Source organism: Mirounga leonina, unplaced genomic scaffold, assembly GCF_011800145.1.
Source record: "Mirounga leonina isolate KUSES-001 unplaced genomic scaffold, KU_Mleo_1.0 Mir_171, whole genome shotgun sequence".
Classification (NCBI taxonomy): domain Eukaryota; kingdom Metazoa; phylum Chordata; class Mammalia; order Carnivora; family Phocidae; genus Mirounga; species Mirounga leonina.
The window spans coordinates 24,068,662-24,094,190 of record NW_023270436.1 but is presented as its reverse complement, the minus strand read 5'-3'; the positions used below and the strand labels follow the sequence as shown (position 1 = coordinate 24,094,190).

Here is a 25,529-nt window from a genome sequence, read left to right as displayed (position 1 = left end):
GCTCCACTTCCCCATCCGGGGCTCCCGCCAGGGGCGGGGCGTCGCCTGTGGCCTCTAGCTCCAGCTGTCCGCTACGTTTCCCGCTCGCTGGCCCGACGGCAGAAAGGAAATCCTTTGCTTCCCACACATTCTCAGATAGATCCATGCCCAAAAGCTTTGTTTCCGATTTAGTGATCCCCCAACAGGGCAAACTCAGGCGAGTCTCCCCGAATCTGTAAACGAAGTTGTGGACCCTCGCCTGGTCTCACGGGGCTACTGAGAAGCACAAAATAGTTTCCGCATTTGTAAAATGCAAAGGGCTGAGCACTTGCGACTTAGTGCGATGGACCCTGCTGGGAAGTTTTCACTTTGAGGTGTGCTTTTCAAATCCCTCGAAACCCCAAATGAATTCCGTTCCTCCCTGGTTATAATAATAGCTACCGTAACTTTCACAGACATCCTTATGAAATGGTCACATCCCTATTAGGTGGCAGGTACTGTTGTATTTCACAAAAGGTAAACAGGCAGGGGACACGAAAGTCCTCAGAAGGAAGCAAGGATGGATCCTGTCCCAGTCGAGTCTAACTGGGCTCTGAAGGCTGAGCTTTTAACCAGCATCCTCCATACACCCAGGAGCTCAGCCTAAGCCCCTGTCAGGACATCTTTCAGTCCTCAAGAAGAAAATCAAAGCTATGTGGGCTGTGCCAGAAACTCGCCAAGGGCTCCTGACAAGTTGCCAGCTCCATCTAATTGACTTACGGTTTTTGGAAATTTTCTGAATGTTTAAAGAAAAAAACGCATACCACAAAGGAGACGGGAGTGGGCGAAGGCAGGGGAGGGGAGGGCTGAAGACAAGAGCTTCCTTAAGCATCCATACTTTTACTTTAGGATTCAGAAGTTTAAAACCTATAAAATAATTGTAATTTTTTATAAAAGTAAGAACATGTAATCAAGTAGACCGCAACAGTTACAAAAACTTTCAGTGATAAAATGTTAACTATAAAAGATTTTAATGTTGCTAATTCAGGGGACACATTCAGATCCCCCTGACTGTTTTGTTAGCAGCAGTGGCTGGTAGGAAGTCCTTCCATTCCAGGGGGACTAACGGGATTCTTTCTCCCTGGCCCTCAAGGAAATTTGATTACATCTCCTGAGAGATGTCTGTAATTGGTGTCCTATCTTAGAACTGCAAATATTTCACTTTTTAATTTGGCAAAAACTTGTAAGAAACCTTGACAGGGAGCGCCTGGGTGGCTCAGTTGCTTAGCGTCTGCCTTCAATTCAGGTCCTGATACGGGATCCAGACCCTCATCAGGCTCTCCTCTCAGTGAGGAGCCTGCTTCTCCCTCTCCCTCTGCCTGCCGCTCTGCCTACTTGTGCTCTCTCTCTGTCAAATAAACAAATAAATCTTAAAAAACAAAAAACAAAAACCTTGATAGGTTTTGAGCTTTTAAAAAATTGTCAAAGGCTGGTCAAGGTTAGTGACGGCTGGAGCAGTTAGTTCCTGAACTGGGGATCTAGTCTAGGGGATCCTTGATTCTAAGATTGCTGTGCTACAACCACCTGCACAATAGCCTGTTTTTGGCAGCGTGGCTTTGCACCAAATTCTCTTTTCTCAATTTTCTCCCTTGTCAGATGGAAATAAGAAGTACATGTATTTCCTTGTTCAGAAAGTGTTTGAGGACCAAATGAAATGAGGGACATGTTACATTAGGTCTTTAGTGGGGCACAAAATATTAGGGCACAAAATATTAAGGAGATGTCAAAAAAGCTCAGGGAACAAGATAATATTTAAAAATAATTTTTTAAAATAAAAATTAATACAAAAATCCACTATTAACAAAATATCACATTAAAAAAAAAAACACGAGATCAGGGCTCTTGGGTGGCTCAGTCAGTTGGGCATCCAACTCTTGACTTCAGCTCAGGTAATGATCTCAGGGTTGTGGGATTGAGCCCTGTGTCAGGCTCCGTACTCAGAGGGGAGTCTGCTTGAGGATTCTCTCTCTCTCTCCCTTTGCCCCTACCCCCTTAAATAAATAAATAAATAAATAAATATTTTAAAATAAAATGAAGACAAGATCAACAATGGTGCTGGGCAGTCATGCTAGAGCCTGAGGCAAAAAGACAAACCAGTAATACTGGGTTTCTCAGATCCCCTTCTATAGGCAGGTAGTTGCCTGAGAAAGAACTGGACAATGTGGATACTGTAAATGTAGAAATGTTTTAAAGTGAATTTCTAGTTAAATCATCCCAGTACCATCTGTAGTAGCCTATGTATGAATTGTACACATATACAGATGATCTATGCATTCACAGGCTGTAGAATAATAGGGCTGGCATTTGGGTTTATATACCTCCCGCCCTGACCAAAAGTGGGAAAACCACTATCTTGGCCAAAATGGTTCACATGTTGACTGGCTCAAAGATATCCTGATCAGAGAAGAGAGAATTAAAATCTCCCATAAACCTCCAAACCTCTAGTTCTATAGTCAGCCAGATTGATAAGGTCCAAAAAGCAACAGATTTCTGTGTTTAATACAAGGCTGTGTGATTTGGATCAAGTTGACTCTATTCTCTGAACTTCCTTAATTCACACCCCCCCCCCTTTTTAAATATTTATCTGAAAGAGAGTGCATGCAAGCAGGAGGAAGGGGCAGAGGGAAAGGGAGAGAGAATCTCAAGCAGATTCCCCACCAAGCACAGAGCCCCAAATGGGGCGCAACACAGTCTCAATCCCAGGACCCTGAGATCATGACCTGAGCCAAAATCGAAAGTTGCACACTTAACCGCCTGAGCCACCCAGGTGCTCTTTTGATTCCCTTTTGAATAAACCTTGTTTCCTTCCTTCAAATGTCTGTTGAATGTTTACTTGTGCCCAACACCATGCTAGGTGCTGACCACAGAATGATGAACAAGCATGGGAAGGGACATATGATGAACTAATCAATAAATAGATGCAACGTGACAATTTCAGCCAGTGTTTAAGCCTTGAAGATATTAAAACAAGATGCCTTTCAGGACTGGAGGCAGAGGTGCCTTTTAGATTTAGTGGTCAGTGTGATTAAAAGGAGCAGGGCACTGACATGACCTAACACACTGATTCAAATTATAAAAATATCTCCTGGGCTGCCAGAGAGAGTCCCCTAGAATTGCAGCCATTCGGGCCAGGAAAATAGTGGACTGGACCAGGGTAGCAGCAGTGGAGACAATGGGCCCTATGGTTCAATAAGTGCTGGGGCAAAACGTGTGTTCCCCTTTAAGAATCCGAACCGCGGGGGCGGGGCAGAGGGCTGCTAGGGCCCGCCCAGGGCCGGAGGCTGGACGCGGGAAGGGCCGCCCCTAGGATTGCGCGCGCGCCATGCGGGGGCGGGACTTGGGTGAGCCCGCATGGCTGGCTCGGGCCCCGGATGAGGAAGTGCGGGTGGGGGTGGGGGGGGCTCGAGGAGGAAGAAAACCATAGAGACGAAGAGGAGGTGGCGGCTGGAGCGCCCCCGGGCTCTCTCGGCTCGGTAGGCTCAGGTAGCTTTGGCGGCGACGGGGCTGCGGCTTCAAAGGCCGAGCTGGCGGGGCGAGCGCTGGCCGCGGAGCAGGCCTCGGGGTAAGAGGCCGGGGGCGGGAAGGCTTCGGGCGCAGCCGCCCCGCCCCACTCCACCCTGAGGGGACCCTCCGCCTGGCGTTGAAGGGTGAGGGGGAGCCCGGGGCTCCCTCCCTCTTGGGGCGCTGAAGGGAACGGAGGCTGCTCTGCGGGCGGCGGAACGACCGGGGGAGAGGGAGGAGACCAGGCCCCGCGTCGCGAGGGGGAAACGGCTTCTCCAAGTCATGGCTCCGACGGGGGAGAGATACTCTTCAACCTCGATACGGCGGGGGACCCCCAACTTCTTGAGGAGGGCGACGCCCCTTGTTGTGGGCGTACGCTCTTCCCCAGCTCCTGTGCGTTTGTCAGCGGCGCGATACCCGCTCCCGGGGTGTGAGAGGGCGATTCTAAACTTATTTCAATAGGAGGGGTAGTAGATAGCCCCTCAACAAGACCTTTCCCCCGATTTGCTCAGCGCTCCCCAGATGAAGAGCGAGACTCAACTTGCCCAAAAGTGTTGGGGGGGGGGGTCTTCCTTTCCTGTAAAAGAGAGACTTACCTTCTTTCTTTTATTTTTCACCTTTACCCCTAGATATAAAGAGGAAGACCCTGAATTTTCTGTGTGGTATTAGAAGTCAGTCTCTTCCCCCCCACCCCCAATCATGTCCACCGACGGAGCCTCGCTTCTCTTCCCTCAAGTCTCTTGGTGTGCAATGAGCTCCTTTCCCTTGCACAGTTAAGAGCATGGCGTCTGGAATGTGGTAGTTGCAAGTCTGTCTCCCACTTCCCATCTTCGTGACCTTGGTTAGTTGTTTAACCTTTCTGAGTCTCAATTAGCCCATCTCTAATTTGGGTCCTCTTTGTAGAGCATTGTCTTGAGGGCTAAGGGAGAATTTGTGTAAGTGCTTAGGACATTAGTAAGCTTTTGGTAAATTGTTGCTGTCATTGTTACTTAATTTGCTGCTGCTGTTTTTGTTGTTTTTAAAGAAAGAAAACTAGTTATCTTCCATAGAGACCCACATTTTTCCATGCATGCCTCCTCCCATCCCCACCCCCACATCACAGGTGTTCAACCCATCCTTTCTCACTGGAAAGGAGACTTTTACCCACCCTGGGGTGGAGAAAGGCATATTTACTCCCTTTAGATTCTTCCATGCTCCCCAAATTAACAAAAGAGGGCCTCAGAATGATCAAGAGAAAAGACTTTGTTTTTGGAAACAGGTCTATAGTCCAAGAGGGAGGGAGGGCTGATACTAAAAGCCAGCCTTCCCTTTGTCCACAGAAGCTATCACTTCTTCCTGACTGGTTAGAGATATCCTCTCCCACTCCCCCTACCTGCTGTAGTGATTAAAAAGCTTCCTGCTATCTGCACACCTCCCCCTCCTCAAAGAGGGAGCTTCCAACTTCTTTTTTTCTCTCCCAAGAAAAATAAGGCTCTGTACCTTTGAGAGGAGGACTCTTTCCTGCCGTGTATTTAGAGTGGCACAGATGGTTTCCTTCTCTTCTTCCTTTGAAAAAGAAATGAAAATCTTTTATGCAGAAAGCCTTTGTCAGAAATCAGGAGCATTTTCGCTGTTTCACTCCCCATGTGGAGACAGAGGGATCCTTTTTCTGCATGCTAATAAAGGAAGGAAAAAGGAAACAGTGCTTGATGCTTTTGAGATTTCCTGCACACTCCATGTTGAAGAGCTGGGCCCTGTTTAGTATATAGACTTCCCTACCCGACTTTCTGTTTGTCTAGAGATCTTGTTAAAAGATTCTTCTTTCTCTGTCCCTCAAGAAGAGGCCCCTTCTCCGAATGCCCTCATGGAGGCATTGGCTACAGTGTCCGAATCTTGGAAAAGAAAGCCCCTTTCTCAAGGTGAAAGGAGTGTTGTGAACTTCTGAGGGCCTGATCGATTTTGTGAGTATTGTCCCTTGACACAAGTGTGGCAGCACCCGGTGTTACTAACTGTTCTTCATTTTGAGCAGCCCTTTTGCTTTGGAATTAAAGACCTTCAGACTGGGGATTATTGGGCACATGGTTTTCTGTTCTGCTGTTTTCTTTGTTTGATTCTTTTTTCTACATTTTACTCATTGCTGTAAACTTTGTACCCCCAGAACTTTTGTTTTAGGGAGTGCTTGAACTACTAAGCTGAAAGGGCCACTTTGTCAAATTTGTAGTATTATAAAATGTATTCTAATGAGATTGAGAACTGCAGCACTATATTTTCTTTTTTTCATGTTTTTGTTATTTGGTAGGATAGGAATTAACACTGCCACTAAGAAAAAGCTTTCCATCTTTTTTGTGTATAAAGTGTTCTTAAATTACCTCCTATGCCCTGAGTGTCTGCAGTGGGGCTTAGTTGGAACTCTACCACCATTATTGGTATCTATAGATGTACTTTGAGAAACAAAGAGAAATAAAAAAGTTACCATTTTTTAAATTTTTTTTTAAAACGTTTATTTAACAGAGAGAGACACAGCGAGAGAGAGAACACAGCAGGGGGAGTGGGAGAGGGAGAAGGAGGCTTCCTGCTGAGCAGGGAGCCTGATGCAGGGCTTGATCCCAGGACCCTGGGATCATGACCTGAGCTGAAGGCAGACACTTAACAAAGTCCCACCCAGGCGCCCCGAAAAGTTATCATTTAGGGTCATGGGATGTTTATGGGCGGCAGGACCCTTTGAGATTATTTTGTTTAACTTGTTCTTTTTACATGTGAAAAACAAGCCCAGGAAAGTTAAGTGACACATTCAAGGCCATAACAGCCAGCAGGATAGGGACCCTGGTCTCTCAATTCGGAGACTAGCAACTAGATTGCTTCCCAGCACCGCTGTTGGATTTGACATAGAAAGGTTTTGAGATGATTGTTCTCAATTCAAAAGAATTTCTTCTTTTATTGGGATAACTTTACTGCATACTCCGTACAAATATGGGTCTTTTTTCAGGGATAAGTCCATTTCCTAAACAATCTAATTCTCATTTGTGTCATGGTAAAGATGACAAGCCAGTAGCAGTTGTAAGAGTTGTTTGTGAATCTATGATTTATTTTTTGCTTATACCTCAAACTAGATATTTATCCACTGTGCTCACCCAGTAGGTTGGTTATAAGTCATTAGTAAGGATTAAGCTATAAATCCCTGTCTTCATTTTATGAGCATATGTAACTCACTGTTTTCTCTTCAAGTTTACTTAACGCTTTAATGTAAAAATTTTTATGGTTGAGGCAGAGAGCTGACATTTGGAAAGATACTGATAAAAATAAAGGGCTAATACACTTACCAGTTATTCTTTATTCCTATTTGGATCTTGGGAAAATATTTTTTAAAATGTTTTAACAGAAGAAATACATATTTACTGTAAAAAAAAAAAGTAACAACGTATAAGTTGTTTGTGATCTTCTCACTCAGGGTAATACTGTTAATATTTGGATTACATTCTTTCAAACAGTTTTCCTATGTTCATATTTTACCAAAATTAAAGAGTTTTGATGTTTAGTTTGATGAACTATGCCAGGCAGCCTTCTTTGTAGAGTTATGTTTCTCTACACCATCATTTTAATTGGTCCAGTGTATTTAGAAATTTAAAGAACTTGAATGTCTTGTTAAAATTTTGTTCTGTTCCTGCAGTCTGTAACATTACCAATATTTTTTTTTTTTAAGATTTTATTTATTTATTTGACAGAGAGAGACACAGCGAGAGAGGGGACACAGGCAGGGGGAGTGGGAGAGGGAGAAGCAGGCTTCCCGCCGAGCAGGGAGCCCAATGTGGGACTTGATCCCAGGACCTTGGGATCATGACCTGAGCCGAAGGCAGACGCTTAACGAGTGAGCCACCCAGGCGCCCCCATTACCAATATTTTGATAGATGGCTAAAATAAGAGTTTGGTGGTGCAAGCTAGTGAGCTGAGAATAATTTTAATCTGCTGCTCTAGACTTACATCTAAATATTACTTCAACTCTGATGGTTCCAGCCGAGGTACTCCCTGTTCTGGGTGACTCAACTGCAGATACTGCTCAGAAACTCGAGGACCCAGGATGGGGCAAGGAGAAAAGGAGAGAAGTCTGTTTTGTTTCAACAGCCAATGTGCTTAGTTGTTTTACAGGTTGAAAGTTCTTAGAATTATATTTTTACGAAATAGAAGATTCAAGAGGTGTTTGGCTTTTGAAAATTAGAAGTTATTTGGGGGGAACCAAAGCTTTAAAAATCTGTTTTGACCGATGCCAGTTTACAGCACAGAGGCATGCATAAGAAATGTAACGGCACTGTTTTCCTTGAAGAATATCTGGAACCAGTCTATGTGATTATTAATATTGCCTCTTCATGATGCAGATCTGTTTAGTAAATGTGTGTTTGTGCATGATCCTGTGTTTAGAACAAATCTTGAATTAAGGCCATGGGGATGGAAAGGAGTGGGATTTGTTAGAGACACCGCGGGAGTTGAGTACGTGGGCTACAAGTGCTAATGGAACAACAGGTGGAAGGTCAGATGTAGTTGTTTCTGGGGGTTCAAGTCTGAGCTCTAGAATAATGGGGGTGTTGTTACTGAGAGAGGCAACAGGATAAAAAATAAACATGTAAGTTTACTGAGAACATCTTACTCATCTTCGTTACTCAAATAGCTGTTTATATGTAGTAAGACTCAATTATTCATTGGGTTGAATGGGTTCTATCTTAGACATGTGAAGTTTGGGAGGGGTACCACCCTTATAAATGAAACATAGGTCAGGAATTTGAGAAAAGATGGGGGCTGGGACAGGTGTTTTTGTTTTAAATCAGCTTTCAGATATAATTTGCATATCATACAATTCACCAACTTAAATTGTACAATTTAGTGGTTTTTAGCATAGTCACAGAGTTGTGTAACCATCACCACAATCAATATTAGGACATTTTTATTGCCCCCAAAAGAAACTCTGTTAGCAGTCACTTCCAGTTTTTCCAGCTCTCACTAAGGAACCGCTAATTCACTTCCCAACTCCATAGATTTGCCTATTCTGGCTATTTTATATATATGAGAACTTATATGGTTCCTTGTAACTGGTGTGTTTTACTTACCATAATATCTTCAAGGTTCATCCATGTTTTATCACAAATCAGTATTTCCTTCCTTTTTACAGCCAAGTGATATTCCATTGTACGGATGTACCGCATTGTTTATCCATTCATCGGTTGATGGCCTTATAAGCTGTTTCCATTTTTTGGCTATTGTGAATAGTGCTGCTCTGAACATTTGTGTACTAGTTTTTGTGCATATATACCTAGGAGTGGAATTGTTGGCTCGTGTGGTCACCTATACTTAAAGGGACAGTTTTGAGTCATCCACATATAAAGACTGCAAAAACGATGAGATCATCTGAAAAGTGAAGCCTGGGAGGCGTGTCAAGGATTAAACTTTTGAGAACACTCATACCTTAGTGGCAGGTAAGGGAGAGGAGCTCTTGAGCATGTGGTGGCAAGAGATCCAGGGAGCTGATCTCCATCAACAAACCTGCTCTTCTACAGTATCCTTTCCTGCACTTACTCTTCTGGTCTGTATGTGGTGTGATAACCAAAAACTGGATTGTATCTGTTGTTGGGAAAGGGAAACTGAACCAAATGAAAATGAGGACCTCCTCCCCTTTTTTGGCATCCAATAGTAATTCTACTTTAGCTGTTAACCCCCACATGCACACACAGACACTAAGTGGCCTAAAATCTAAAGTGCCTCTAAAAATATCCAGGAACTAGAGGAGAAAGGGGAAGATTGTAGCTCCAGAAAGGATACGTTTTTGTCAGCACCATTTATGAAAGTGTCTCATTTGATTCTCACCATACTTCTGGACACAACAGTTTCTCTCTCCTTGCTGCTTTTTTGGATCCAGATTTTTTCATCAGCCTTCCTGTGTTCTCTAAACTTAATGGACCAACAGTCTGATTTCCTATAATTTCTAGTATTTAAATTAGTACTGTCATGTTATATACTTTTACCTTTGGGGAAGAGTCCTTCAAAACATTAAGGACACCCAGTTTGAAAGCATAGGAATGTGCGTAAGTAAACTATCCACCACAGGTTGGAAAACCAGAAGAAAGGCAGAATGGTCCAAAGTGAAAGGACCTGTCATCTGTCCCGCCTCAGCCCCCAGCTTCAGTCTTGATAGCACATGTCAATGGATGGGATCTTCTGTGCAAGGAGGAAAGGTTGTAAACCCATGAATAATCAAGGAGCAGGTGCTTCTTGACCTGGAGGTAGAGCAAGTGCCTTTTGTATAAGTGACGTATGGGCTCCCCCCCAGAAAATCAGGGCAGGAATAGAGACAGGGTCCAAGGAAACTGGAAGGCAGCTATGCTCACCACTATACCACCAACGCAGGGTCCAAGGAAACTGAATTGTAAAGATTTACATGGTGTATTGGAGAGTCCCTCCTGCTCAGAAATCTGAATGTGATCAGTGGAGAAAAGGTGAGACAACTCAATAGTCAAAACAGTTGGGTAGCCAACAATGGATTTTGCTTGTATGTAGTATGTTTATTTTGGGAAAAGATGGATGTTAGAAAGTGGTAGGAGTAGAAATCTGCTGGCTTTCTGAACTGTCCTTTCCTGTGTGTATTTTGGCCAAAGGGATTTGCCATCAATACCTCAGGTAAATCCTTGTTACAAACTCAGTTGCCAGAAAATTCTCACCTTTTCTCTCCTTTTATTAGGATTAGGGAAAGCATCAAGAATGAAAGCAAGTAGTATCTTATTTGGTTAACCAGTTTCCACCTTGGTTAGGTCAAAGTGGATTTTGTTGTGGAAACTGCACACATTTGGTAGGCTAAAATGGAAAGGTTACCAATCAGGAAACCCTAGTTCCAAGTGTACCATTCCCTAGCTGTGTGTGTGTGTGTGTGTGTGTATGTTTTAACTTTAATAATGTAGTTTTATGAACTAAACAAATATACATATTTTAGCAAATAACTCATGTTTCCACTATCCAGTGCAAGAGGTGGAACATTCCCAACACTGGAAGCCCCTTGGGTATCCCCCCCCACCCCGCCCCCTCAGATAACCCTGTAATGTTTTAGGCAGGTCATTTTTACCTCTTCAGTGTGATGTTAGGATCTATAACGGGATGGTGATAGCTGCTCTACTTTGCTCACAGGGTTGCGAGAATCAAATTAGTTGTGTCTGTGAAGGCACTTGGAAACTGAATAAAAGAGAGGATTCTGCTGAAGGTCTGGTTTAGTAGTGTCTTGTGCCAGTCTGGGTAGACACAGCTCAAGTGTTTGGTAAGCAGTAAAGGAATGGAATTCTGTTGTCTCTAAACTTGCATAGAGAATTATTCTTTTTTTTTTTTTTTTTTTAAGATTTTATTTATTTGAGAGAGAGAGAGAATGAGAGACAGAGAGCATGAGAGGGAGGAGGGTCAGAGGGAGAAGCAGACTCCCTGCCGAGCAGGGAGCCCGATGCGGGACTCGATTCCGGGACTCCAGGATCATGACCTGAGCCGAAGGCAGTCGTTTAACCAACTGAGCCACCCAGGCGCCCCCATAGAGAATTATTCTTGAGGAAAAGTCAGTATATCAAATTCCTCAGAATCCCTCAGTATATGTTTATTCCACAAGTATTTACTGAGTACCTTCTATGTGCCGAGCGCCTCTCCCAGGCAGTGGGGATAACAGCAATGAACAAAACAGGCAAGGTTCATGCCCTGAAAACAAGTAGAAAATCATCTTTATCTTCTAATTTACATCATTTCTATCCTTGGATGCTCAGACATGTCTTATTCTCATCTACATTTGCTGGCCCTCCAGGTTTAAATTGAGAATTGTTCATAAGGCAGTATTTGAATTGAGATTAGACAGATGTCTATTAAAGGTTTAAGGTATTTATTTTTCCACTAATTCACAGTCTTTAAGGAGGATGTTTTGGTGCCAGATTGTTGTCAGCAATTGAGGTGGAATTTTTTGTCCTTATTTTAGCCAGTTTTAGCTGAAACAGCTTTCTTCTACCCTGCAAGGTTTTAAACTTTTATCCCTTCCTTTGATTTGTGTCAGGGTGAACCATTTGATGTAAAAGACTTGACTCCATAATCTTCCATCTGCCCTAATGCTGTCATCCGGAGTAGAGACTCAGCCAGTTCCACTTGATTCCTCCATGTCTGCCGTGGTACAGGAATTATACTCTGAACTCCCTGTGAGTGTCTCCAAAGAGCTTCATGCTGACCCTGAGCCAAGTGTGATTCCAGATGTAAAACCTGGAGCCTCAAGCTCTCTTATAAGTCAGAGTAGGGCAGTGCCCTTGGAGCTGCAGAGGACTCGTGCGGAAAGTTTTTGTGAAGAAACTTCTGGCGCCTTGGATCATGGGGGTGAGCCTGGGCGGTGTGGGCTGGTGGACTCCACAGCAGGAGGTTCTGTGGCTTCTGGGATCTTGGATAGGGAAGAGAAAACCAAGAGCATGGAGCTAAAGGTCTTCAGAGATCAAGGGGACCAGGCGGAAATTGTAAGAGACCCCTGTGAGGGAGCAAAGGAAGACCCACATCAACATTCCACAGCTACTGAAGAAAAGATCAGCCCAAGTCAGGTAAGGCATGAGATCTCAATTCAGATGAGTGTGAATGACAGCTTTCCAGAGTAACACTTCACATGATAAAGTACAGATGCTGACAGGTAGCTTATGATTTGTTCTTGAAACATTTCGAAAATGTTGAGTTTGATGTTAACTTTCTTTTGATGATTTTTTAAAACATTTGTGTCACATCAGACACTTGAAGAGAGGAAGTGCTTATCTAATGAAAAAGTGTCACTTCTCAGAAGCAGCTACTGTATGTGGAATGTTGAGTCTTATGGTAGTCATGTGATATTTCTGCATCTGATTTTGAGAAATGATGGGCACTCATTCCTTAAGTTTTGGTAGCATCACAAGTAGGATGGAGGGATATGTCACAGAAATATCTCTTGAGGGACTCTGCTGACCCAGGTAGGGCTTCATAGGATGGATACCCTAGAGGGGTCTCCATATTTCAGGAGCTGGTCCTTAGCTTTGCAGGTCCAGAAACTTGACTTTTATTTTTTGGTATATCAGAGGTTATCGTCTCCAAAGGACTGACCCATGCTAATCTACTTCATGAGAGACTAAATCAGAAAGCCAGTTCTTTAATTCACAGTGAAAAGTGGAATCATTACTTTGTAGGAATGGTCACACTGGCTGATCAGTATGTCTTCTCCCTGTAGGCAAGCCTACATGGAAAGTGAAATCTCTCTCTGTAAGTGTGAAATTAGAGTAATAGGGTTCAGGTAGGTAAAACTAATGATCAGTGAGCTGTGATAGCCTGAGGAACCTAGACTCCTAAAGGAATATACCTGCCAAGTACACTAGAAAACTTACTTTCTCCTCTGGATGGTGCCTTAGACCAGGGTTCAGCAAACTTTTTTCTGTACAGGGCCATTTTAGACTTTGTAGGCCATAGGGTCTCTGTCAGAACTACTCAGCTCTGCCCTTGTAGCATGAAAGCAGGCATAGACAATACATAAATGAATGAGTGTGGCTGTATATCAGTAAACCTTTTTTATAAACACAGGTGCTGGCCCATGGGTTATAGTTTGCCAACCCCCGCTCTAGACCCACAAATAAATTCATATTCCCTGGGCTTTCTGGGCTAAGCTCCATTTCCCACTATATAAATATGTCATTTGTTTACACAGGTTACAGGGCAAAATTGATTGTTGTTAATAGGTTTCATACATTGACCGTAGTTAGGAATAGGTGAATCTTTAGATAGCAGTAATTAAGTAACATATCAGATTTTATGCTATGATAACCTACCCTTAAAAATATAAATGAGGGGGGCGCCTGGGTGGCTCAGTTGGTTGGGCGACTGCCTTCGGCTTAGGTCATGATCCTGGAGTCCCGGGATCGAGTCCCGCATCGGGCTCCCTGCTCGGCAGGGAGTCTGCTTCTCCCTCCCCCGCTCCCCCCTCTTGTGCTCTTTCTCTCTCTCACTCTCTCTCTCAAATAAATAAATAAAATCTTTAAATAAATAAATAAATAAATAAATAAATAAATAAATAAAATAAATGAGGTAACAGATTCAGGATCTAAAAATTTCTTACTTCTTGATATGGTGGGCTCGGTCTAACAAGATGAAAATTATCTGTAATTTACCTAAATCTTCATGTAATATTTGGTATAAAATAAAAGTACATATACATAAATTATGAAGTACATAATGAATACAGTACATATATATATATATATGCCTCCCAACCTAAGATCTAGAAAATTACTGTCCCTTTCTTCCTCCCAGCTCCACCAGAGATAAAGACTATTTTGAGGTTTTTGTTTTTTTTTTAATTAAAGATTTTATTTATTTGACAGAGAGAGACACAGCGAGAGAGGGAACACAAGCAGGGGGAGTGGGAGAGGGAGAAGCAGGCTTCCCGCGGAGCAGGGAGCCATATGCGGGGCTCGATCCCAGGACCCTGGGATCATGACCTGAGCCGAAGGCAGCCACTTAACTGACTGAGCCACCCAGGCGCCCCCTATTTTGAGTTTTGTAAAGCAAAATGAAGTTTAATAGATACAAATGTAAGATTTTTTTTACTTGGTTCCAAAAAGTGAACTTCATAAGTGAAAAAAAAAGTAGAAGTACTTTTGGAGAAACAAAAGAGCTATAGGCTTTAGCTAGTCAATTAGAATTAACTTTGTGGGATAGCCACCAAGAAAAGCCAATTTGCTCTTAAATGTACATGAACAGAAATGTGTTACCTGGACTGAGAAGTAGCAGTTATAGTCTGTTGTGTGTTGGTTAGTCTATAGTTAGAATATCACACTAACAGGCCCCTCTCCCCACCCCAGCACTCAGATAAGCTCAAGAGGCCCCTGTGGTGGGGAGGACAGAGGGAAAGCAAGGAATGTGTCAGGGTTGGGGTCACTGGCCAAAGTGGATCCTGTCCTCTCCTCCCCATGCTGAGCCTGGTGTCACATGTATCAGGTGTAGGAAGAGTATAGAAAACCAGAAATGCACTCATGATAAAGAATTCACACTAATGACAAAATCTAAAAATACACCATTAGAGGCCAATTGCTTGGGTGTGTCCTATGAAAGAAGAATCAAGAGAAGCCTTCAAGAATTAGGAAAGCTGTCAAGCAGAAGTGGTTCTATTGGGCACAGGCTCCGTAAAAGACTTAGTGATAGCTCAGTCATTCTCAGGTCACAGGACCCTTTGAAAATCTGAATGAATGCTGCAGATCTCTCAGAAAAGCAGACTACTATTTCAGAAGGTTTGCAGAGCCCGGACATCCTTGGACATCAATATAAGAATTCTTGCTAGATTGGGAAAACACCACAAACAGACAAAACACAATTGATGAATTAAACACGATTGATGAATTAGGAGAACATTTTGCAATATATATCACAGATAAAGGACTTATCTCTCTAATATATAAAGCACTCTCTCTTTTTTAAAAAAGGTTTTATTTATATGAGAGAGAGAGGAAGAAACAGGCTCCCTGCTGAGCAGGGAGCCCAGTGCGGGGCTCAATCCCAGGACCCTGGGATCATGACCTGAGCCAAAGGCAGACACTTAACCAACTGAACCACCCAGGCACCCCATAAAGAACTCTTTTTTTTTTTTTTTAAGATTTATTTATTTGACAGAGAGAGACACAGCGAGAGAGGGAACACAAGCAGGGGGAGTGGGAGAGGGAGAAGCAGGCTTCCTGCTGAGCAGGGAGCCCGATGCGGGGCTTGATCCCAGGACCCTGGGATCGTGACCTGAGCTGAAGGCAGACGCTTAATGTCTGAGCCACCCAGGCGCCCCTTAAGATTTTATTTTTAAGTAATCGCTATGCCCAGTGTGCGGTTCGAATTTACAACCCTGAGATCAAGAGTCATATGCTCTATTGACCAAGCCAGCCAAGCACCCCACTAATATATAAAGAACTCTTAGAGTGAGGAATGGAAAACCCAATAGAAAAATGAAGGAAAGACTTGAATAGATGATTCATTTGTGTACGTGTGTGTGTTCGTGTGCTTGTTCTTAAACACATGAAGAGATGGTCAACCTCACTTATAATTAGAGAAATGTAATTTTAAACAGTTGAAATACCACTTTTTACCTATTAGACTGGAGAAAATGAAAAATTATAACAACATATCTGCTTGGCAAGGCTGTGAGGAAAAAGGTGTTCTCACAGGTTGCTGGTGGGAATGCATACTGATAACACCTTTCAGAAGAGGAATTTGGCTGCACCTAACCAGAAAGCATATGCTCTGACCTGTTGACCTAACATTCTCAATTCTAGGAATCTACCCTGAATATATACCTCCAAATTATAGAAATACACATACTCAAAGTTACTGTTTGCAGCATTGCAAAATGTTGGAAGCAACCTAAATGTCCACATATAGGAGAAAGGTTGAATAAACCATAGTGTATGGTACATCTATACATGGAACACTATGCACCTGTAATAAAGAATTGAGGATTTCCATGTACCGATATGGCGTGATTTCCAGGTGTGTCATGGCTCCCCAAGACTACCTACAGGTTTGGGGATTCCCTGGAACTCACAGGACTCAGCACATGGTCATATTTGTAGCTAAGATTAATTTTAACAAAGGATATAAAGCAGTCAGCAAAGGGGAAGAATGGTGCAGAGTCCAGAAGATCTCAGGTGCCACCTTCCAAGAGTCCTCTCCCACTGTAGTCACATACATACACATACTTCTCCAGGAACAAACTGTGACAACACATGTGAAATGTGGCCTACCACGGAAGCTTTTTAGAACCCAGGGTTTTTACTGGGTGCTGGTCACACAGGGATCTTCTGCCTGGCACATACCAAAATTCCAGATTTCCAGAAGGAAAGCAGGTGTTCCAACATATACCCCATTGTCATATGGATGCACCGAGCCACTCTTATCATTAGGGAATGTTGGAAACTCTCCCAAATATAAGTTCCCAGATGAGCGAAGGCAACCCTTGCAAGCAGGCCTTTCTATGGATAACAGGCCTGCTGTGTTAACTCTTTTCTGCAAACTGGGATATGCTGGTAAATGAAAAGAGCAAAGGGCAAGTAAACATCTATTGTATCCTCTCTTTCATTCAAGAAAGAAGGGGAGACAAGTATACAAGTATCTGCTTGTTTGTATAAAGCACACACGTGTACACATAGGAAGGACAAACCAGAAATGAATGGGTGTGATTACCTGTAAGAAGCCACTGGGAGCAGGGTAGAGAGTGCGGGAATGGGACAGAAGGAACAGAAGGAAGTGTCACTTCTCTGAGTACATCTTTTTATATAGTTCTGAGGCTGTACCTGAAGAATAACTAACTAGACAACCAGGATGTGAGGGGAATCCAGAATTAAATAAAAACTCTAACAGACGATTCTTAACTGTATTACAAATAAATAATGAAACCACACTAAGGGAGGGAAGATAAAGAAGAAAAGTAACCCAAGAACCTTTGGGAAAGAGTATTTTGACTATATACTTTTAAGTCTAAATCCAATAACCCCCCCAAATTATTATTATTATTTTTGTTTTTCGTTTTTTGAGAGAGAGAGAGCATGCAAGCAGGGGGTTGGTGCAGAGCGAGAGGGAGAAAGAGAGAATCTTAAGCAGGCTTCATGCCCAGGGCAGAGCCTGATGTGGGGCTTGATCTCCTGACCTGAGATCATGACCTGAGCTGAAATCAAGAGTTGGACACTTAACTAACTGAGCCACCCAGGTGCCCCAAATTTTAGTAGATTTGTTTTTCACAGGGGTGTGACTTAGCAATTCCTAAACCACTGTATGTGTGTTCTAGGATTGAGCAAATAGGTAAATATTGTGGATAATGAGAGTGAGCCAGGCTTCTCACTAATAGAACGAAATTACAGATAGGGGTGGGTTGAGGGCTAGAATGAACCCTGTGGTGTGGAACTAGAATTGGAGTTATCAGTATGAACTTCCAGTTTTTAATATATGTAGATAGATAGAGAAATGCATACTATACATGTGTGGGTATGTGAGGTGGGGTCTAGATGGAGTGGAGGGGTTCTAGATACAGTTTTCAATATATGTAGGTAGATACAGAAATGTACTATATTTGTGTGGGTATGTGACGTGGGTGACACCTCATAGCAGTGAGTTCTTGGTTTCTAAATAACATTTTCCAATTAAAGGAACCAAGACTTTTTGGGAAAATGTTTTGGAGGCTGGCACAAGAGAAAATACAAGATGAGTTTGGAACAGTCTATGGCTAATGCTTAGAAAATTAGGAGACCTAACAAAAGGACACAGGAGCCAACTTGAAAGGACTCCTAGTGGCTAAGACTGGGACAATTTGAGCTTAAATAATGATAATAATGAATTATAACTAATAGAATAAAGCAGGTATCATGAGCCCATGCTGATATAAAATACTTGAATAAATAACTTGCAAAAAAAAGTTCTTAAAGAATTCTAGTTAATAAATACAAAAGGAATCATGACAAGAAATCTCCATCTGGCAACCATTACAGTAATAGTCATCTCAAGCAAGAATCCTCAATGGATGTTAAAACTAGTGGCTAAAAGTTTAAATGAGAAACAAGTATTTACACTGTCTCCAAATATCTCCCCCATAAGATACTTAGTAGTTACATATTAACAGAATCATTACGACGTTTACAAAGGAGAAGATAATCACAGTGGAGAAACCTGACAGACCCCCACCTGAACCAAGTGTTGGAAGTTCACCTCCACAGGAATGAGACCCCCCCAAAGCCATGTACCTCTTGAGAGGATCCACCGAGAACCAACATCACTTCTGTGAGATTCCTGCCGCCAAAATGCATAACCATAATCTGATGAAACATCAAACCCAAATCGAGGGACTTTGTTTTCAAAAGTGTCAAAGTCACAAAAGATGAGTATCTGAGGAACTACCTCAGTTTAAGGGAGAACTTAAGGAGACATGATGACTAAATCATCATGGGAGCCTGGATTGGATCCAGGTCCTGAAAAAGGACTTTGGGAAGCCATTAATAAGAGTTGAGTAAATTCTATAGTTAATATTATATTAATAGCAGTTTGCTGGTCTTAATAACTATATGGTGGTTATGTGTAAGATAGTAACATTAAGGAAAGCTTGATGAAGACCACAGAAATTTTTTGAACGGTATTTGCAAACTATTTTTTAATACACCTGAGAAAAATTACCTCTAAATCAATTGTTTAAAAACATTAGAAATTTTTAAATATAATAATAGTAAAAACAACCAAAAAAACCCTTCTTATTTGAGGGAGACAGAGTTTAAGTCAATAGGAAAGGTACTTTTTCACATCTAGGCCAGTTTAGAAATGGGTTAGGTGTGGGGAAGTCATGTTTATAAAGAGGCTGAATGACTGAATGTCCGGAATATAGCAGAGGGGGTTCTAGTTTGGACAAGCAACCTGAGAGCTGTTCTTTTCCCATCCCAAGGTTCTGTGATTTATTTTTAATAGCCTTTAGCAGCATTCCACAAAGTTCTTTTCCTTCGGCTGTTCCTCATCTCAAACCAGCAAAGAGGCCCAGTTGGGCACTGCCTCGGGTTTGCGGCACAGTGAGTACTCAAAGATTACCACTTACCCACTCCTCTGTTCCCTCTGGACCAAAATCCGTCACGACAGGAAAAGTAGTGACTTCAGCAGAACCTGGCTCCAGCAGTAAGAACTTACTGTAATTGTGAAAGACAGACACCTAGGCTTCCAGGGCATGCATTGTATGAATCGAATGAATTTAACAGAGTCCAGTTTGCTTGGTGAATTTCCCGGTTCAAGGGGAAGGACTGTACTCATTTTTAGAATTAGAAGTTTGCACTTTCCTGTATCATGATTTCTGATGAAGCCTAAACTGGTTTAAATTCACTTGTTTAATCACATTTAAAGTCATTATAGGTTTTTGTTGTTAAAAGAAAAAAACAATGTGTTATTTTATGAAGCAACTTATTTTTTTTTATTTTTTTTTTTTTTTAAAGATTTTATGTATTTATTTGACAGAGAGAGACAGCGAGAGAGGGAACACAAGCAGGGGAAGTGGGAGAGGGAGAAGCAGGCTCCCTGCCGAGCAGGGAGCCCAATGCGGGACTCGATCCCAGGACCCTGAGATCATGACCTGAGCCGAAGGCAGACGCTTAACGACTGAGCCACCCAGGCGCCCGACTTATTTTTTTTCCCCAAAGATTATTTATTTATTTATTTGACAGAGAGAGACACAGCGAGAGAGGGAACACAAGCAGGGGGAGTGGGAGAGGGAGAAGCAGGCTTTCCACACAGCAGGGAGCCCGATGCTGGGCTCAATCCCAGGACCTTGGGATCATGACCTGAGCTGAAGGCAGACGCTTAACAACTGAGCCACCCAGGCGCCCCTGAAGCAACTTATTTTTAAATGTTGGTGTTAAATTCTTTTTTTGCTTTTTTGTATTGCGGTAAACGCACATAACATAAAATTTACCATTTTAATCATTTGTAAGTGTACAGTTCAGTGGCATTAAGCACATTCACATTGTTGTATAACCATCAACACCATCCATCTCCAGAACTGTTTTCATCTTCCCAATCTGAAACTCTGTACCCATTAAACACTAACTCCCCATTATACCCTCCCCCCAGTCCCTGGCTACCATCATTCTCCTTTCTATCTATGAATCTGTCTACTCTAGGGACCTCATCTAAGTGGAATCATATGGTCTTTGTCCTTTTGTGACTGCACTTAACATTTTTTTAAAGATCCACTTAAAAAAATAAAATATTCTAACCATGAAATACTTCAATCATTGAAATACTTCAATCGTGAAAAGGAGAACCAGCAAAAAATAATTCTTTCCTGCCTTATGATTGTGTCAAAAAGGCATAAAAGCTTATAATTAATAGTTTGGTGCTTTGATCAGGAAACTACTCTGTTATTGAGGAGGAGAGAAGAAAGGCAAAAAGGAAGGAGGGGAAAGTATCAGAACAGGCTCAGTGGCGGGGACAGCTGCAAGAGTCAAACTGAATGGTGAAAGAAAGAATTCAGCTCTGAACTCACTTGTAGGACAAAGGTCGACAGCTCTGGTGTACGCAGAGGTTACCAGCCAGGATGTGGACAACATTGGTATTATTTAAGAATAAGATAGAAAGAGATGGGTATGTGATATTCCACATAGATGATTTAACATTGAAAACTATACAGTGAGTGGTTGTTTCTTTTTTCCCCCTTCAACATATGCTTGTTCTTTTGTTTTTCTTGGTACTTAGATAAAAGCTGCAGGGTGTTTAAGTTTTTATATATTTTACTTTTTTTTTTTTTTTTTTTTTACCTCTCATAGTGGTTGATGTGCCTGCGTTGAATGTGTTATAAAAGCTTTGGTTCCAGGATATGATACTTTATTTGTGCTCAACACAGACACAGAAAAAGTTCTGATTGTCCGTTATTTGTTAGCTGCACACATGAAGAGTCAGTATACATTTTTGACAGATATTTGAAGCTGTCTGGACAGGGGACATCAAGTGAGGACGCACAGTGGCTGTTGATCACTCGAACCATGTTATGCTTTTGGAGAAATTTGTTTTTTAATGGCGTGTTCATCAGACCCAATCTTGTGCAATTTGTATGGCTTCACTTAAATGAAAGCCCATTGAACTAAATGCCCATTAAGCTTATTTACTTCTTACCTTAAGACTCTGTGATCCTACACGAAATTTGTGGTAGAATACAGGAGCTTGCTATTTGCCTAAAAGGATATCTTGGTGGAAAAAATTCACATTCGGTGATTTAAAGGTGGAAAAAGTCTGAACTTCATGCTGTTAGTAGTAAAACCGGTGGCCGTAACCTGTTCTCCAGGTCTGCCAGGGCACTGTTGTCCACACAGTGATGGTTTGCCCTGTAACATCTCATGTTGTTAAAAGTGACAGAAAATTGTCCAAAGCACCAGTGGTGTATTGCTGAGACTAAGAACTTTCTCCTAATTATTATAGCAGTTCTCAGATAATCATTTTGGGGAGAGGGGGGTTATTATCAAATGCCTTTCCCAGCTAAGGTGATCAGTGCTTTACTTAAAGTCACCAGTTGTTTCCCTGAATTGAAATACGTGAAGGAAAATTCCTTTTTAAGCTCTGTAAGGATGATTTAAAGTTACTGTTCTACAGCTGTTCCTTTCTAAATATGCAAGGGGTAGGAAACTGAAAGATCCATTTAGAGATACAAAAGTTTCTTTTATTTTCAGAGTATTCTTCACTATGAACATAATCATGGCTATTTCTACAAATGCCACATAGTAGGAAGAATCTCATTTGCTGCATATTGTTGCCCCATCATTGCACACTTCAGTGTATAGACAGTCCCATCTGAAGGTGGGGCAGTCACTGCCCTTCTTACTCATCTGTTTCTGCCTCCAGCTCAGGAAGCTCAAGTTTTGGAGGAGTTCAGTGGAGTCTGCTTACAAGCAGGACTCACAGCTCAGAGATAAATCAGGCCCTTGAGGAGCTTGTAACTTACCCTGCGTAAAAAGCTGAAGAGCCTGATGTATATTCATTTCCTTCCTTTAGATATTTGTGTTGTTCTCCTACTCTAAACTAGTCTCACAGAAATGAATCAGAGAATTGCATCTTTTCCAGGACATACAACTTTTAATGGGAAATAGATTACAGATGAACAGTAAGAATGGTTTTTCAAGACCTTTCTAAAATCTGCCACCACTTTGAAGTATCAAAAGTTAATTTTGATTCTAAGCACTTGGCAGGATAGTATATTGGATGTGCAAGGCAGAGAATCTGTTTGCTGTTGATTTGAAAATGAATTTGTACTGTTTTGTGGCATTTCTTACTTTATACAGCTAATAGAGTATTATAAACTATAGCAGTTACCTCATTTGATGGTGAAAGAAGATCTTGGAAGTTGATTCATTCAAAACAGATTTTGCAGAATCTAGGTGGAAGAGAAAATGTTTAGGACTCTACCTCTAAAAATCCTGAAAGTTAGAACATTTAGCCTATAAAATATTACAAGAAAAGGAAATTGATAAATTTCTGCAAGTGTTTATTATATGATTAGTTGACCTTGAGGGGGTTTGAGGAATGACAGGATCATTACGCTGCATGTCCACTGCTTGTAGGTGGGCTGTTCTGTTCTCTTATCCACACTTGAGGCCCACACTTGGTAGAGTTCCCACCTGATATGTAGATTACCCACCACTGTGGTGGTGGTAGTTGCCAGGTCAGGGGGGTCCTCGCATCTGACCTCAGCCTGACAGTCTGTTTTCTTTTCAACCCAGTCAATTTCTGATCATATTTAAGACTTTGAACTTTATAGGGCTTTCAGCCGTCTGAGGGTTCTTAACTCAGAACCTTTTAAGAGAAGTCAGCAAGGCAGAGGGAGAGGGGAATCACTTACTCCTAGCTTCTGCTTCTCTTCTTCCCTATTACAAATCGTGACTAACCAAGAAGAAGGGGACATGGCTGAAGCAGTTGGCTTGGCACTCCACCAGGGTATTTTGAGTCCTCCAGCTAAGAACCTTAGAGCAGCAGGTGGAGCAAAACTAAAATTCCAGCAGCCCCTCTAGGGGCAGGAGTCAGTATGGTTGGTTGTACAAGCTCATCACAATTCATTCTGAAGGAACTATATAGAACTTGTATGTTGCTGACCTGAGCTCAGCTCTTACTTTGCAGGCCCAAAAAAGCTTAGTCACTCCAGATGACATCCTAGGATCTATTGGTGATAGTTCTATTTGGCTTTTCTCACAGAAAGGGATAACAAGTGTCTAAGGTCTAATGGATGATGAGAGCTTCTGTTTATGGAACACCCAGTGCTGATAGGGTATCTTGCTAGGTGTTACTGTGGTCCCCATTATTCCTATAGCCAACTTAAGCTTGTTCTTAGTGCTATATAGCTAGTAGATAGGAGTCCTGAGGTTGGAGCAGAGCCCTGTCTGACTCCTCATCCCATAATCTTTTACTCCAGCACTCTGCCTTTCCCATAGAGTATTAACCTGAAAAAATAATTCTAACTAGCATCTAATGTCACACCCCATTCAGCCTGAGAACTGGAACATCAAGAGAAGTATCATTTTGGAGAAAGAATCAAATGTAACTACAAATAAAGATGTTTCCATAACGTCTTATTTTGAAATAATTTGAGACTTACAGAAAAGTTGCACAAATAGTACAAAGAATTCCCATATACCTTTCATGCAAATTCCTCACATGCTAACATTTTACCACATTTGCTTTTTTTTCCTGAATAATTTGAGAGTATAGTTGCAGACATGTTGCCTAAATATTTCAGTGTATATTTCCTAGCAAACAAAGACATTCTGATACATGACCACAGTAAGTTGATCAAAATCAAGCAATTAACACTGATCCAAGTATTTTTATTTAATCCACAGACCATATTCAAATTTGGCCAATTGTTATACTGATGTCTTTTGCAGCAAAAGAAAAGAAAATAGTTTTTTTGGTCTAGGAAAAATCTAGGATCACTTGTGGCATTCAATTGGCATGTCTCTTTAATCTCCTTTAATATGTAACAGTTCCTCAGCTCATGACCTCGACACTTTTGAAGAATACAGGCCATGTATTTTGTAGAATTTCCCTCAGTTTGGACTTGTCTGGTGTTTTCTCATGATTAGATTCTGGTTATGCATTTTGGCAGCAGGAATCCCACAGAAGTGATGCTGGTTCTTCTTGGTCTATCCTCTCAGGAGGCACATGGCTTTGGGGTGCTTCATTTCTGGGAGGTGAAGTCCATACTTGGTTCAGGTGGGGTCTGCCAGCTTTCTCCACTGCGAAGTTACTATTCTCCCTTATGGAATTATTAAGTATCTCCTGGAGAGATACTTTTGAGACTATGTAAATATTTCTGTTTCTCATTCAAACTTTTAGCCACTAGTTTTAACATCCATTGATGATTGTTGGTTGAGATCATTATTACTGTGATGGTCACCCAGTGGTGATTTTCTAATTCTATCATTCCTTTTATGGTAAGTAAGAGCTTTCTCTTCTCCTCCTTTACAAATAAGTTTGGTCTGGCATCATGCTAGAACTCATACTTCTTTGTCAAACATGGTGGTGTTACCATAAATTATCTGGGAGATACTTGTTGTTAAGTTCATGCTTTGCAAAAGTATTCCACACTAAGGGAATGAAAAAATAGTCCTGCTTCACATGTGACAGTCCATGCTCTCAGTTCAAATGATAATGTTTTTTTGTTTTGTTTTGTTTTTAAAGATTTTTATTTATTTATTTAACAGAGATAGAGAGAGAGCACAAGTAGGCAGAGCAGCGGACAGAGGGAGAGGGAGAAGCAGGCTCTCCGCTGAGCAGGGAGCCCGATGCGGGGCTTGATCCCAGGACCCTGGCTGGGATCATGACCTGAACTGAAGGCAGCCGCTTAACCAACTGAGCCACTTAGGCGCCCCTCAAATGATAATGTTTTATTTCTGCCTGTATCCATCTTTTCTTGCCACTGCTTTTATCTTCCCTCCCCATTCTGGGTTCTGTTTCCACCACAGAACTTTGCCTAGGGTCCAAATGGCTTTTGCTAGCTTTGAGTTTGTTTGAAGTGCTATAAAAATTATCTAAAGATACAGTAATGATACTACTATCTGTAGATTTAGATGTGTACCATGTCAGTATCTTGCACTTACCAATTAAATCAGTGTGAAAAAAACCTTAAATCTTAGGGCAGGGGGAAAGAGGTGACTGAGAAGGAGAGCTTAGCATAGAGATCTTAGTTCTATCAGTGTCTCCTAGCTAGTAAACCTTCCCTCCTAGGGCTTGAAGCCATTTGCTGCCATGACGTGTACATTCTGCCACTGACCCCTCCCATTTTTCTGAATTTCTTCTGTAGGATAAAACTGGTTGTCATTGATGGTGTTCTCCTTTGCATGCTCTCCCTCCAGTGAAGGGAGATGAAAAGAAAAAATAGCCCTTCTAAGAAGTTTGGGAAGAAAATGCATACATGATCTCTAGAGTGGTTGAGGATTGAGATACTTCCAGTTTGGTGATATTTTCCTTTCAGATGAAATTAAGGTTACGTTGCA

General features: G+C 41.9%; 1 protein-coding gene across 6 annotated transcripts in view; it reads left to right on the top strand.

Annotated features, from left to right (window-relative positions):
* The first annotated feature begins 3,436 nt into the window (after window positions 1-3,436).
* The window catches only part of PRR14L (proline rich 14 like), a 56,147-nt gene continuing 34,054 nt past the window's right edge, over window positions 3,437-25,529 (top strand). Inside the window, exons 1-3 of one of the 6 annotated variants that reach the window (XM_035017442.1) lie at window positions 4,149-4,360; window positions 5,337-5,459; window positions 11,555-12,080. In XM_035017442.1, the coding sequence (XP_034873333.1) occupies window positions 11,607-12,080 (474 nt within the window). In that variant the 5' untranslated portion in view covers window positions 4,149-4,360; window positions 5,337-5,459; window positions 11,555-11,606. The other 5 variants (XM_035017444.1, XM_035017447.1, XM_035017441.1 and 2 more) reach the window with 5 other exon arrangements.